Source organism: Dendropsophus ebraccatus, chromosome 15 (genome assembly GCF_027789765.1).
Source record: "Dendropsophus ebraccatus isolate aDenEbr1 chromosome 15, aDenEbr1.pat, whole genome shotgun sequence".
Classification (NCBI taxonomy): domain Eukaryota; kingdom Metazoa; phylum Chordata; class Amphibia; order Anura; family Hylidae; genus Dendropsophus; species Dendropsophus ebraccatus.
This window is the reverse complement of record NC_091468.1, coordinates 24,570,048-24,586,106: the sequence shown is the minus strand read 5'-3', so window position 1 is coordinate 24,586,106 and position 16,059 is coordinate 24,570,048. Positions and strand designations below refer to the sequence as shown.

Genomic DNA, 16,059 nt, shown 5'->3' with positions numbered 1-16,059 from the left:
TGACCCCATTATACAAGATGCTGGGAAAGCTGGGTGACCTCCATTATACTGACTACTATACTAGATGTTGGGAAATCTGGGTGACCTCCATGATACTGACTACTATACAAGATGCTAGGGAAAGCTGGGTGACCTCTATATACTGACTACTCTACAAGATGCTGGGAAAGCCGGTCGACCTCTATATACTGACTATGATACAAGATACTGGGAAAGCTAGGTGACCACCATTATACTGACTAATATACTAGATGCTGGGAAAGCTGGGTGACCTCCATTATACTGACTACTATACAAGATGCTGGGAAAGCTGGGTGACCGTCATTATACTGATTACTATACAAGATGCTGGGAAAGCTGGATGACCCCATTATATAAGATGCTAGGGAAGCTGAGTGACTCCATTATACAGGATGCTGGGAAAGCTGAGTGACCCCATTATACAGGATGCTAGGAAAGCTGAGTGACCCCATTATACAGGATGCCAGGGAAGCTGAGTGACCCCATTATACAGGATGCTGGGAAAGCTGAGTTACCCCATTATACAGGATACCAGGGAAGCTGAGTGACCTCATTATACAGGATGCAAGGGAAACTGGTGACCCCATTATATAAGATGCTAGGGAAGCTGGGTGACCTCATTATACAGGATGCTAGGGAAGCTGGTGACTTTCAGCTGGCAGTGATAGTTACCATCCTTCCTGCTGTTTCTTTCCTCCTCAGGCCCTGCGCACTCTGCCATGAGCTAATATCCCACCCGTGGTAGGCACTGAGGGCGAGGCTTGCCGCGATGGGGGTGGGGCTTAGCGGAACCTACCCGGGACTGTTGCCACTTATGGAGAGGGGGACACTGGTACAGGACACTTTGAGTCTGTGTCAGGGGGAGGTGCGGAGGTGCTTGAGAGGGGATTGCAGACGCTCCCTTCTACATCTCTGACAGGGTGCTTTACTGTCAGTGGCGTAGCTATCATGAAGACAGGGGAGACAGGTCAGGCGGGGCCCGGGCCCCCTTCAGCACAGGGCCCCATAGCAACTGCCTTTCCTGCCTTCATGGTAGCTACGCCACTGGCTGCTGGAGAGGATGATGGCAGTGGGATGCTCAGTGTCCCTCCAGTGCCCTGTGTTCCTCAGTGTCCCTCTGCCATCATCCTCTTCAGCAGCCACAGCCCGCACAGCTCTGGGAGTCGGGTCGAGACATCACCATTTTATCCAGGAAATGACATCACCATGTTATCCAGGAAGTGAAGCCTTGATGCAGTAGTAAGTGCAGGGAAAAAAGTACTTTATAAAATTTTTTGCCCATAATAAGTGTATATTGGTAATTTGTATAACTTCTGGGGGTGGCAATACAATTCTTTAATAACAATTTTCACTAGACTTCCCCTTTAAGTAAAAACACATACAATGATTAGTGATTATGGAAAAGAAACAGACAACAGCAGCAGTAAGAGGAAGCTGCATGGTTAAGCACAAAAAATGTTAAAACCGACGTAATAGCCCATAAATGCCGGCTACTGCAAGTCATGCCGGCAAAGGGTGCCCATGACTCCTAGCAGACCCCTCCACTGCCCTGGGCCCCTGTGCAGCAGAACCAGCTATGTCTGCCCCTGCACCTCACAGCCAACTGCCTGGTACCAAACCACCACTGGATCATTCTGCTTCTGCTTTGCACAGTAAACACTGGTGTGACTCAGTGATGCGCAGGGGTTACAGAAGGGGTTAAAGCTTGCCTGGCCCACAGAATGGAGATGGTGATCGCATGTACCACTCTATAGCCGATGCAGTATCTTCAGGCCGCTGCCCACATCTTCCAGAATGATTTACAGCCGGAGGAGACGGGCTAGAGAGCAGGCCGGGCAGAGGCTGTGCGGCGAGGGCACTGACAGTGTCACAGACACATACCTCTGTGACACTGTCAGGCCAGGGATAAAGAATGGAAGCGACGGAAAGAGCTGAGTACAGAACTCTTCTGGCGTAATTGCCTCATTCCGTCGCTCTATAGAAATACATTGAGCTGCAGCTCTATTGATAATATAGAAGTACGATGCCCGATACGGAGATTGTTGGGGGGTACAGAGGGCAGACCCCCACAATCTCCTGCTTTTCCCCTATCCTGTGAATAAGGCAAAAGTTGATTTCCTTAAAATAACCCTTTAACCAATTTCCAATAATATTATACCGTATAGTACACACATAGGACTGACCGTTGGTCTTTTCCATTCTATGCTGTTAACATTAAAGTCTTTTTTCAAACGCCAACCAATACTTTTCTTGTTTGCTGGGAAAGATTCATCGGTAAACCGCTCGCCCCTCGTCAAGTGATATTGTCTTAACTTTTTAAAGTCCTGGTTCAAAAACTTCCGTGGATTCTCCAGGGTGCCCACGTTGTTTGTTATGAGGCTCATCATTGCTCTGTAAATAGAGATAATGCATGGAGATATTAAACATGGACAGGAACAGCAGATACCACAGCACCAATTGGGGTCTAGTTTTCCCTGTGTTAAATACTGAGCCCTTTGATGATGAGAAGTCAATAGTTATGACACAGACCACCATGGGACTAGCAGAGTAGAGGAGGTGCTGGGTTATAGGAAGTTTCCTTAGTTTAGAGATAGTGGTATTATTTGTGTACTGCACTTAAACCCCTTAAGGTCAAAGCCAATTTTCGGTTTTGCTCTTTTGCTTTTTCCATTTTATGTTTAAAAGTCCATAGCGCTTGCATTTTTTCACCTAGAGACTTATATGAGCACTTATTTTTTGCAAAACCAATTGTACTTTGCAATGACAGGCATTATTTTTCCATAAAATATGCAGCAAAACCGGAAAAAAATCATTTGCGCTGTCAAATTGAAAAAAAAAAGAATTTGTTTTAATTTCGGGGAATTTTGCATTTACACCGTTCGCCCTATGGTAAAACTGACTTGTTATATATGTTCCTCAAGTTGTTACGATTACAACGATATGTAACATGTATAACTTTTATTGTATCTGATGGCTTTTAAAAAATTAAAACCATTGTTAACAAATATATGTTCCTTAAAATCGCTCTATTCCCAGGCTTATAACGCTTTTATCCTTTGGTCTATGGGTCTATGTGTCATTTTTTGCGCCATGATGCGTTCTTTCTATCGGTACCTTTATTGCGCATATACGACTTTTTGATCACTTTTTATTACATTTTTTCTGGATTTGATGCGACCAAAAATGCGCAATTTTGCACTTTGGAATTTTTTTTGCGCTGACGCCGTTTACCGTGCGAGATCAGGAATGTGATTAATTAATAGTTCGGGCGATTACGGCGATAGCAAATATGTTAATTTATTTGTTTATTTATTAATTTATATTTATAAAATGGGAAAAGGGGGGTGATTTGGACTTTTATTAGGGGAGGGGATTTTTTATTAATAAAAACACTTTTTAACTTTTTTTTTTTTACATAAACTAGAAGCCCCCCTGGGGGACTTGTAAATACAAGGCACTGATCTCTCATAGAGATCAATGCTGTGTATATACACAGCAATGATCCATCATATCGGTGATAGATTGATATGGCCTGCTGCAGGCCATAGCAATCTATTGCTGAGCCGGGATCAGCGTCAGTGCGACGCTGAGGCCCGGGCCGGCCAGAAGAACGGATCTCCCCCCCGCGATCGCATCGCGGGGGGGAGATCCGTCCCACTAGACACCAGGGATGTTGTGCATAAAGCACTTCAATGCAGCTGTCAGGTTTGACAGCTGCATTGAAGGGCTTAATTAGCCGGCGCGGCAATGGGACCCGCGCCGGCTAATAGAGGCACTGCCCGGCTGCAGATTGCCCGGCGGGACCCCGCTCTGAACACCCCCCGCAGCACCATGATGTACCAGGTACGTCATGGGTCGCTAAGGGGTTAATATTGAAAATGCTTTATGTGTCGGGTTCACACTATGTATGACACTGGCCATTCTGTGACACGGTCGTGTCACAAAACGGCCGGTGTCAGTGAAGTTCATCCCGGCCGATACTGCAGTACTGGCCAGATTAACTTCATTTCTTTTTAATTGGGATGCAGGCGCATTCGGGTGTGCCCGTATCTCAATTACCCATAGCAGACAATGTAAAGTGCGGCCAGGGCTTCAGTGAATAGCGGCCACACAAAACTGACATGACAAGGAATCCCAGCCAGAGTGTATACTATGGGGGAGATTTATCAAACATGGTGTAAAGTGAAACTGGCTCAGTTGCCCCTAGCAACCAATCAGATTTCATCTTTCATTCCTCACACATTCTTTGGAAAAGGAAAGGTGGCGTCTGATTGGTTGCTAGGGGAAACTGAGCCACTTTGCACCATGTTTGATAGATCTCTCCCTATGTGTGCACACTCCGTCCGGGATTCCATAGAAATCAATGCAATGTATTTATTCAATAATAACGTCTGGTGTAGCAATCTGCAACAACGGCCATTATTAATTGAATAGATACGTTGTGTGAACATAGCCTTAACAGACCAGTAGCTGCTGGAAGGTTTCTGAAGCCAGACTCCTACTGTTGTCACAGATGGTCACAGCTGGCTTATGTAGTTGTGGAGGTCTATGGAGGATGATCACTTAACTGGGACAGGGCACACAGTTCAGCATACCTGAGGGGCAGACAAGGGGATTACTCCTGTCTTATTGTATGTATGTACCCCTGTATCATGCTTCAATCCCAAGGTTCCTGCACTAGCAATAATGCATACATTTTTCCAGAGTGTTTTTTTTTTAAAGGAATAATAGACAAAGACAGCAGAAGAGCCCCAAAACCTTTGGACAAGTGGCCAGTATGTTTACAACAAAGAGCTTGTGTGAACCCCTATAGAGGCCCAGCCCTTTTCTAGCAAGGGAAAGAATTAAAGGGGATATCCTGGCTTAGACAAAATGGGCACTTTCTTCCAAAAACAGCACCACTCCTGTCCTCAGTTTGTGTGTGGGTTTGCAGCTCAGTTCCATTGAAGTGAATGGAGGTTAATTGTAATACCACACACAGCTTCAGGAGTGAAGCGGTTTTGGCAAGAAAGTAGCTGTGCTTTTCTGTATCCTGGATAACTCCTTTAATGATGGCAGGGGAACACTGAGGGACAAAGGGCACTGGAGGGACACTGAGCATCCCTCTGCCATCATCCTCTCCAGCAGCCAGTGGCGTAGCTACCATGAAGGCAGGAAAGGCAGTTGCTATGGGGCCCCGCGCTGAAGGGGGCCCGGGCCCCGCCTGACCTGTCTCCCCTGTCTTCATGGTAGCTACGCCACTGACAGTAAAGCACCCTGTCAGAGACGCAGAAGGGAGCAGTAGTAGGTGCACGGAAAAAAGCTTTTGCTTTTGCTAGATTAACATCCATGTGCTGCAGTATTTCTCTGCAGGATGACTAATAGCTGATACATGTGTTTATATGGACACAACTATTGGTTTATTACCCATAAAATCCATCGTCTAAAAAGTTCTGCATAAAGGACATAACAGTTTTGGTGAACACACCATCTTATCAACTAGTTCTGATATACAGTACAGCGATATACAGTGAACCCTTCAGAATTTTTCTTAAAAAGCAATGTAAAGAGTAAATTTACATTTAAGATTAATCCCTTAAGGATACAGGCATTTTTCTTTCCCTTTTAAAAGCCGTAACTTTTGATTGTTTTTCTATGATCGGAGCCATATGAGTGTGGGTATTGTTTAATACTTTTTACTGTAGAACACTAGTTATAACAGCGGCAACAATGACAACAACACCTAATTTAGATTCTCTCTAAGTTCTCTCTAAGGCTATATTTCCACACAGTATTTTTGCTCAGTATTTTATTCAGTATTTTTCAACCAAAACCAGGAGTGGATTGAAAACAAAAGGCTATGTTCACACACTGTTGAAATTGAGTGAATGACCCCCATCTAACAGCAAATAACGTCTATTGTTTTAAAATAACGATAATCATTTGTCATTAAATGGTTTTGGTTGAAATATACTGACCAAAATACTGAGCAAAAATACTGTGTGTGAACATAGCCTAAAACTGTTTTGTGGCTGTGAAATAATAATACAGCTCCCATAAAATTCTATGGTTTCCTACCATATCCCTGTGTGCTTCCAAATTCATAGCCTGCTCCATAGGATTCAATGTTGCAGAGCATTGTTTTCAGGGAAAAATAGCTCTGAACATACAGAATCCTATAGTGGTACTATATAGCATTACATAAAATACATGAAGACTTATTGCAATATGCAAAAAAGTGCAAAGAAATATAGTAAAACAAAAGCTAACAAAGTTCGGATAAGATTGTATAAGTTACTAGAACATCTTACTGCTTCTCTTCTCCTGTGATCTGTTCTTTAAAGGAAGGTCTCTGTCTCTCTCTGATAGTTCTCTGTAGGATATCGGCAGCTTTATATAGGAGGTGGGAATGTACATAAGGTTAATGTGGACAAATAGCAAACAAGACAAAGTTGATAGAAGATTATGGAACACTGACAGATGCCCTGGAGGGATTGGTTTCCAGTACTATTGACCTGACCCAAGATTTACACTAGAAATGCAATGAGGAGGAAAATATGTGGGAGAACAGGCTCAGACAGGAGGGTATACTATGACTAGAGAATAGGGATCTTGTTAGTCTTGAGAACACTTGATGCACATTGGGGATAACATTGGGGTCAGCCGGAGATGAGGTGATGGATAGTATGCAGTATGGTTCTCTGTAATCGTGTCATACTTTAGCTAAACCCCCTAGGATTTTTCTCTCTAATAGTCACATATATCATAAGGCTAAAAACACAGCTGTAACAGCACCAATTCATACCGCCGCACACTAGATGGATGACTAAACTGATAGGCTTCATTTGGAGAATAAACAGCAATTCCACAGGCAACATCTCCTCTGATTGGAGTCATACAGTTTCCCCTATACGCTTTTTTTCATTTGCCCCGATAGGCTTGAATGCCCCTATGTCAACCACAATGTCCTCCTAACAGCCATAAAGATAGCGGTACGCCCATGATAGCCACAATGACAACAACTCCCTTTGATAGTCAAAGTGTTTCAATAACAACCTTAACCCCTTAGTGCTGCAGCTAGTTTGGTCCTTAATGATCAGGCTCATTTTTATTTTTTAAATCTGACCTGTCTCACTTTATGCGCCTATAGTTTAGTGATACTTTAATGTATGCTAGGGATTCTGAGATTGTTTTTTCGTAACATGTAGTACTTAATGTTACTGGCAAAATTTGATCACTAGATTTTAGTTTTTTTGTGTGAAAAATACAAAATATAAAAAATTGAGAAAATTGCATTTTACAAACTTTGAAATTCTCTGCCTTTAAAAAAAGAGTCATAGCACATAAATTAGTTATTAAGTCACATTAACTATATGTTTTATTTATTGTGGCTTCATTTCATAAACATATTTTCCTTTTTTAAGGTGTTACAGGGCTTAGAAATGTATCAGCAAATTATCAAAATTTCATGAAAGTTTTTAAAACTGATTTTATTAGGGACCAGTTCATTTTTTAAATTGATTTAGGGGGCTTGTATACTGGATATCCCCATAAGTGACCCCATTTTGGAAACTACACACTTTAAAGAATTAATCTAGGGGTATACTAAGCATTTTGACCCTACAGGGGCTTGAGGAAAGTATTCGCCATTAGGCCGTAAAAAAATGGAAAATTTACATTTTCCAATAATATATCTTTTCAGATTACAGTTTTTCATTATCACAAAGAACATGAGAGAAAAATCCCCAAATTTGTATCGCAGGTTCTCTCGAGTAGTATGGGCACACAGCAGGGCTCAGAACTGAAGGAGCGCCAATTAGCATTTTCAGTACAGATTTTGCTGAAGAAGTTTCCAAGTGCCAGGTGCGTTTGCAGTTCCGCCTGTTGTGCCAATAGAGGGGAAATCCCCACAAGTCATCCCATTTTGGAAAGTAGACCCGTCAAAGAATACATCTTGGTGTGCGGTGATCATTTTGACCCCACAGGCATTAGAGGAAGGTATTCAAAACTAGACAGTAAAGGTCAAAAACTAGAATTTTTCCAATAATATGTTTGTTTAGTTTGAAATTTCTCAATTTCACGAGGAACAGGAGAGGAATTGCAGCCCAAAATTACAACACTCTTGTGATCGCAAGCAAAACTGCTTGCGGTCACAAGGGGGAATGGGAGGGGGGCAGTGCGGTTGCAAGGGGGGTCCTGCGGGCCCTTCTTGGTAGCGGTCCGGTCGCGGCCCATAAGTGTGTGTTTGGGGGGTCTTTCCCTTTCTGCAGGGTAGGCGACTGCCACTGGGGCCCCCCATGAGTTAAAGGCCCCCAGGCAGCCGCCTACCCTGCCCAATGGGAAAGATGGTCCTGACCTACGGTGGTTAGGGGCAACCTGCAGTGGTTACGGGCAACCTGCGGTGGTTATGGACAACCTGGGGTGGTTACAGGCAACCTGCGGTGGTTATGGGCAACCTGCAGTGGTTATGGGCAACCTGCGGTGGTTAATGGCAACCTGCTGTGGTTACAAGCAATATGCGGTGGTTACGGGCAACCTGCAGTGGTTACGAGCAGCCTGCTGTGGTTACAAGCAATCTGCGGTGGTTACAGGCAACCTGCGGTGGTTACGAGCAACCTGCGGTGGTTACGAGCAACCTGCAGTGGTTATGGGCAACTTGCGGTGCTCACAGTCAACCTGCGGTGGTTACGGACAATCTAAGGTGGTTACAGGCTATCTAGGGTGGTTACGAGCAAGCTGTGGTGGTTATGGCTATCTGGGGAGGTTACAGGCTATATGGGGTGGTTATGGGCAACATGTGGTGGTTAGGAACAACATGCGATGGTTACAGGAAACTTGCGATGGTTATGGACAATCTGAGATGGTTACGGGCTATCTGGGGTGGTTACGAGCAACCTGTGGTGGTTATGGCTATCTGGGGCGGTAACGGGTAATCTAGGGCAGTTACGGGTAATCTAGGGCAGTTATGGTTAATCTGGGGCAGTTATGGGTAAAATGTGGTGCTTATGAATAATCTGGCGTATTTACGTGTAATCTGATTACAGGCAATCTGGAGTGGGTACAGACAATCTAGGGGGGGTATGGGCAACGTGCGGTGGTTACAGGCAACATGCGGTGGTTACGGGCAACATACGGTGGTTACGGGCAATGTGCGGTGGTTATGTGTAATCTAGGGGGTTACGTGTAATCTGGGGGTGGTTACGGGTGGTGAACTGCAATTATTGCTGTAATAAAAGTGGATTTATTTTTTTGTATATTTTTCACTATCACATTTATTTTTACTATATTACTATGATCACTGTGATATTTCTATCACAGTAATCATAGTTCAATGACAGGGACCAAATTGGTCCCTGTCGCTTTAAATTTTCGGCGTTTGCTGCCTCTGAAGCGCATGCATGAAAAGTTTGCTCGTCTCTAAAAGATAGATATAATACATTAATTTGTACTTGCCAAACTGTGACCTATTTGCCTTTAAAGGCATTCTTGCACTCTTGTGCTCTTTATGGGATTCTTCTTTATCATTTTGACTTCAATGAACCAAACAGAAGATGTATTTAGTGATAAGAATTCTATAGATTCTGGTGATACCAACTCTAAACTTATAACCTGATGACTCTGACACTTTCCATGCCTACATATCACCTTTCCTCTTTAGATGCTTAATGCAGAAACAATATAAACATCGTATCGGGATACATATTAATAACATTTGAAACTTTACAATCGTCATATGAGATTAAGTGTTGTATAAGAAGTAAAAACATAACAGTTCGATAAACAACATTACATATGGAATGGTATCTTTCTAATTCCTGTGCTAACATGCAATTATTTTTTGTATAAGAATATCCCATAATATTTAAAAATCCCATCAGTTTACAATTATTGGGCACCTCTATGGGCTCTTGTGTTATGCCTATGTATACTAACAGTTTTGGGTTGGAGAAAGATTTATCCATACATTAGGTGCGGTCATGGTTGTGATACATAGATGGATGATGATGTATCTATGTATGTATGATGTATGGATGATGGTATTAATTTCACTTTAGTTCATACCAGGAAGTCAGTCCAGTTCCTGGATACTAGGGTGATGCTTGTAAGGGACAAACTCCACAATTACCTTTTAATTTTACCCATAATGTCAATCATTACTGATTAGGGGAATCGTAGATCAGCATTATTTTTGAGCTGTTTAGGCTGGTAGCGCAATTTTGAATTTTTTGCTTTAGATTTTATGTTAGCTGCTTTCTAAGCTAGATTTATTATGTGTCGTTTTTTTGCCTTCCCCTGGATTAACACAGTCGGATTCCCCTAGGTTGAACCTGATGGACGCTTGTCTTCTTTCAACCTTATTAAACTATGTTACTCTGACTGGAGTACTGCCATGCAACTATTTGCGCAATTTAAAAATAAAATCATTTTCAATCCTCAGTCCTGGTTCCTATTATCTAGGCTTTGGGGCAAAGGAATAAAGATTTTTTTAATAATAGAGGCTCTGCTAGGCACAGCATTAGAGATCTGTACCCCATAGCTGTAGGGTACTGGGACCAAGTCATGTTCCACTAGGGAGGTGACTGGTTCTCCATATCAATAAGGCAAAAAATTGGAAACCGTCCCTAACTTACAATTCAAGTTCATTTATATTTTATGGTGTCCATGCAATCTGCTACTACTGTATATCATGAAACTACCTGTGATGCTAAAACCAGTTTAAATATATATACGGTAGAAAGTCAATCTACAAGAAAAGACTGTAGCTCACAGTTTTAAAGAATTGATCTGAGTACAAGCATAGTAAATGATTTATGTATTCAAAGTAGCAGCCAAATGGTAGGACATTTATAATAAAGACCATTTACTTCTTCCATTTTGTATTTATAAGTAAAGCTACAAACACCCACAGCTCAAAAGAAAATAAAAAGGAGATGTGTTGCATTCCTAAGAAAATCTAAAGTGCAAAACGTGTATACATAAGGCAGACAATAATGTATAAATTAATACATTACACCACAGTACCCCACCACTGCCACCAAGGTATTCATATAAAAACAGACCAATAAGATGTGACGGTAAACACCTATATCATGCTGTGCTAAAAGGAACAGATACCATATTAGAAATGGCATGATAAGAGAGAACCAAGGTAGTGATGAGCGAATCTTTAGAACTGAGTTTTGGCTTGGAGCCTTGCCAGAAGTGATTCAGATTAAAAGTTTGTTTCAGATTTGGAAATGCCCAGAAATTTTGTGTATAACATTCTCCTAAGACTGTATGTAACCCCTCATCTGGACAGCATCAGTCATCAGTTTTCAAAATACTACTGAATGGCATCCTGTAGTTGAACACATTCATTGTGCCCACCATTGCCATTGTAACCATTGTTCCAGGCAGTAACAGTACTCATCTACCCAGCAGGTGGTATTAAAACGCCACTAATACCTGGGAAAGTTTCTGGCATTGCAATCCTTGCCATGTCGTTGTGTAAATCCTCTTGCCCTTTGCCAGTTCAAGGGGTGCTCTCAGTGGGAAAAATGATTAATTAATTATTATTAATAATAATAATAATAATAATTAACTAATAGTCAATGGAACAAGCAGAAGGCGGCTGTGGCAATTGGGACTCTGGCCGCCTCCACCTTTCCAGCCGTTTTGGCCATCTTGATTTGGCATACGAATCACAATCAAACTTTATGCTGCTTCAATCTCCTCTATCCTTAATACACTGTGTCCATTGTCAGCATAGCTGAACCTTTGCTACTGAAACATTTCTTTTATTCCTAAGCAAATTAATGTAAAGAGAAATGGAATGTGAGTGTTATTGTTACGCTCGGTGTGCGATATGTGATATACTGCACCTATACAAAGCGTAGATCTTATCAGACCATAAATTCATTCCTGCTAGAGATGGTATCTTTAGTTTGATTAGTGCAATAGCCCGAGGCCGAAATGTTACCAAGTTTTTGTTTAACAGAATTCCAGAAAGATACAAAATCACATTTAAATCACGATTTAGACAAAGACAAATCAATCTCTTGCTTGATTGCAGGCAGGCTGAGGCTGCATTCACAAGTCCAGTAAAAATGTCATGGACAATTTTAGGGACCATTGAAGTGCATGAAGCCATTCACACGATCTGTGCCGCGACCCACACAGCGAAAAAATAGGACATGTCCTAGTGCGGATCATGGCACAGATTACCCCCCGACGCCCAGCAGCAGAGATGACAGGAGCGCACAATGTGCTCTCCTCTCATTGCATCTACTATTCACCTACTTCCCAGGACCGAACGGCTTCATGTTCACCAGAAGTGGCCTGGACTATGCTGCCCTCTTCTCCTGGCAGTGTAGTCCAGACCACTTCTGGTGAGCCTGTGTAGCCGGTCAGCACGGGGGAATAGGTGAGTAGTGGATGCAATGACAGGAGCGCACATCATGCGCTCCTGTCATTTCTGCTGTTGGGGGTGGGTGGTGTCCGTGTCGGGCGGCGGGGGCAGAGTTCGCTCAGGCTAGGGGATCCGTGACGCGAATCTACTCTGGATCGCAGCACGGATCGTGTGAATAAGGCCTTACATTCCCATACCTTTACTGTGGATTTACCAACCACATTTGCTGGAAGTTTCCTTCAAGCATCTACTATTCTTCCAGTAAAGTAATATTTTCTCATGTTGCTTCTGATCATCCCCCAATAACCTTATATTGTCCCCCGTTGTTCCTGTGTTCAGTTTCCCATTTAAACACTTCTCCTTAACTGTATTCAGCCCTTTACATATCAAAACTTTTCAATCATTTCCATCTTTCTATCCTCCAGACAGATATAGGGGGAGATTTATTAAACATGGTGTAAAGTGAAACTGGCTCAGTTGCCCCTAGCTACCAATCAGATTCCACTTTTCATTCCTCACAGACGATGGAATCTGATTGGTTGCTAGGGGCAACCGAACTAGTTTCACTTTACACCACGTTTGATAAATCTTCCCCATAATTCTTTTCGGCTGGCTTTACACTGCCTTAACCCCTTAACCACGCATGACGGGTATACCCGTCATGCCACCGTTAAGGAGATTCAGAGAGAGCTCCCGGCACCGTCCCTCTCTGCCACGTCCCTCTCTGTTTTGTACAGCCAGGGACCGCACGCATTAGCTGCCGCTGCCAATCGCTGTGGCAGGCTAATTAGCTGGTTAGATGCAGCTGTCAAAGCTGACAACTCCATCTAACTAACGTTACAGCCCCATCCCTGGTGTCTAGTGGGGGAGATGCCCCCCCCTGCAATGCGATCACGGAGGGGGGATCCCTTCTTCCTACCCGGGATGGCCTCAGCGTCTGTATGACGCTGATCCCAGCTCGGCCATAGATTGCTTTTGGCTGCAGCAGCCCTAAGCAATCTAACACTGGTCTCATTGATCAGTGTATTGTAAGTACATTGCAGTGATCTCTATGAGAGATCACTGCAGTAATAATAAAAGTCCTCTAGGGGGACTAAAAGTTACAGTTAAAAAAAAAAAAAAAAGGTTTTTCATCAATAAGAAATCCCCTCCCCTAATAAAAGTCTGAATCACCCCCTTTTCATATTTTATAAATAAAAATAAATAAATAAACAAACATTAATATTTGGTATTTGCATAATCGCCTGAACTATTAAATGATCACATTCCTGATCTCGCATGGTAAACGGCGTAAGTGTAAAAACCCACCAAAATTGTGCAAAATTGATGATTTTTGGTCACATCAAATCCAGATAAATTGTAATAAAAAGCGATCAAAAAGTCGCATATGCGCAATCAAGGTACCGAAAGAAAGTACATACCATGGCGCAAAGAATTTTTTACAAGCCATCAAATAAAATAAAAGTTACACAAGTTACATATCGTTGTAATCGTAACGTCTTGAGGACCATATATAACAAGTCAGTTTTACCCTAGGGCAAACAGCATAAAAACACCCCCCCCCCCCCCCCAACTAAAAAAAATTTGTGCTTTTTTTTCAATTTCACAACACATTTAATTTTTTTCTGGTTTTGCAGTGTACTTTATGAAAAAATACAGCCTGTCATTGCAAAGTACAATTAGTGGCGCAAAAATTAAGGGCTCATGTGGGTTTCTGCTATGGCCTTTTAAGCACAAGGAGGAAAAACGAAAAACGCTAAAATCTAATTCCGGTCTTTAAAGGGTTAAAATCCTGGGAAAACGCCAATTAAATCGCCATGGTGTTTGTTTGTTTGTTTTTTTGGCAAAAACTACAGCTGCCAGATATTAGCTGAAACTCAGTGGAAGTTTAGGATCTGTCTTAGAAAAAATGCCAGAAAAAACGTGAATGCATGAAAAAAATGCCATGCCCTGCATTGACACTTTTTTTTCTTGTGTTTTTTTGTTTTTGTTTTTTGTTTTTTTTTTTTTTGGGGGGGGGGGGGGGGGGGCTGGAAAACGCCATACAAAGTGTATGAGGGCACCCTAAAGGCTAAAGGCTATAGACATCTATGGACAAAGTTTTTTTTTTTCCCACTTAATGCTTGTACACAGCCTACAGTATATGATTGTTCCCTGCAGACATCCTTGTATCTGCTCTCTTCTCCCTCTAACCTGTAAAAACTGATTCTCTCTTCCCTGTCTAGGAAAGAGGAAAAGAAACAGAAAAACAAAGGGGCGCCCCCTAGTGTATCACTCACAAATAACCACTGACCTAAAAATACTGTGCTACAATATAGGCACAACACTACTGTAAGCTGGATACCAGATAACACCAAGTATACCCCAGTAACTGTTGCACATGGCAATTGGCTGAAGTATCATCAGTTTTCCACAGGGCTGTGTGCAAAAATAATCCAAGAAGTGTTAGCAAAATAGTCTTGAATGTGCCCACAGTGCTGTAACCGTGAAAATTAGCAAATCTTTTATTCACTCAACACGTTTCTGCATTAGTCCAATACCTGTGTCAAGTCATCTCCCATCTATCTGGTGTATAACCCTCAAGGTCTCACTATTATCTCTAACACTTAGCGCAGAAGTAGCACAGAAACCAAAAGTACAAAAGGCAGGATCAGTGAATAACCTAGAGTATGTAATCTGCAGCGTAATGCCAGTGATGGGAGAAACCACAATCACAAGCGTCTGCTGAGAGCAGGCTCCTGTTTCCATTTTACTCCAGCGGGCAGCTTGTGATGCTCCTGCAACTCTGATTGGCTGTCCAGCCCTAGTGACACTGGGGCAGACAAGAGACCCAATGACCTGACAGCTTACTGACTTTGTGGCCACGATGTCAGTCGGAGAGGCAGCCGTGACAACAACCTCCCACCTCCATCTCAGGAGGGTAACTTTATTACACTATGTCTCTCTATAGTGGAATCACAGTTTTCCTCCTCACTAGAGATAAGTGAATTTGCCGAAGTTCGGGTTTGTATGAACCTGAACTATCGGCTTCTGATTCCCGCTATCTGCAGCCTCCATGAACAGGGTGGATAAAGCCTGAGGACCACCTGGAAAACTGGGATACAGACATTGGCATAGGCTGTATCCCAGTTTTCCAGGCGGTCCTTAGGCTGTATCCACCCTGTTCATGGAGGCTGCAGACAGCGGGAATCAGAAGCCGATAGTTCAGGTTCATACAAACCCGAACTTTGGCAAATTCGCTCATCTCTACTTCTCACCTCTAAACCAACAGGCCAATAACTCCCTAATAAAACTCTATGAGCCTGAAGGCAAGAAATACCAAAAAAGAAAAACAGATAAAGAATGTGTAAAACACTTTAACAACAGAAATGTAATAGTGGGTATAATGGATGCAAAAAATATTAATTTGCACCTATACAAGTCTGTGTTTAAAATACAAGCACACAAATTTGGTCCAAGACATATTTTAGTCTAAATATAAAGATAGGGCCTACAATAAAATATAAATAAACTTTTAAAAAAATCAACAGCTTAAACAGAATAAATAAGGAAAGCAGATGAATTCTTCAGGAAATCAAAAGAACCAGTGCAAAAATTTGCATATTCAGCAAACATAATGCCATAATACCTGCCGCAACAGCGTCCGTTTCCTCCTTGTTCCTCGCTCGCTG

The 16,059-nt window shown here is 42.4% G+C and overlaps 1 protein-coding gene across 4 annotated transcripts in view; it reads right to left on the bottom strand.

The window, feature by feature from the left end:
* The window catches only part of LOC138774209 (calpain-8-like), a 43,964-nt gene extending 28,831 nt beyond the window's left edge, over nucleotides 1–15,133 (bottom strand). The window contains exons 1-3 of one of the 4 annotated variants that reach the window (XM_069954896.1): nucleotides 11,446–11,497; nucleotides 6,312–6,390; nucleotides 2,205–2,412 (exon numbers count right to left, since the gene is read on the bottom strand). In XM_069954896.1, coding sequence (XP_069810997.1) covers nucleotides 2,205–2,412; nucleotides 6,312–6,390; nucleotides 11,446–11,479 — 321 coding nt within the window. In that variant the 5' untranslated portion in view covers nucleotides 11,480–11,497. The other 3 variants (XM_069954897.1, XM_069954898.1, XM_069954899.1) reach the window with 3 other exon arrangements.
* Nucleotides 15,134–16,059: the final 926 nt, after the last annotated feature.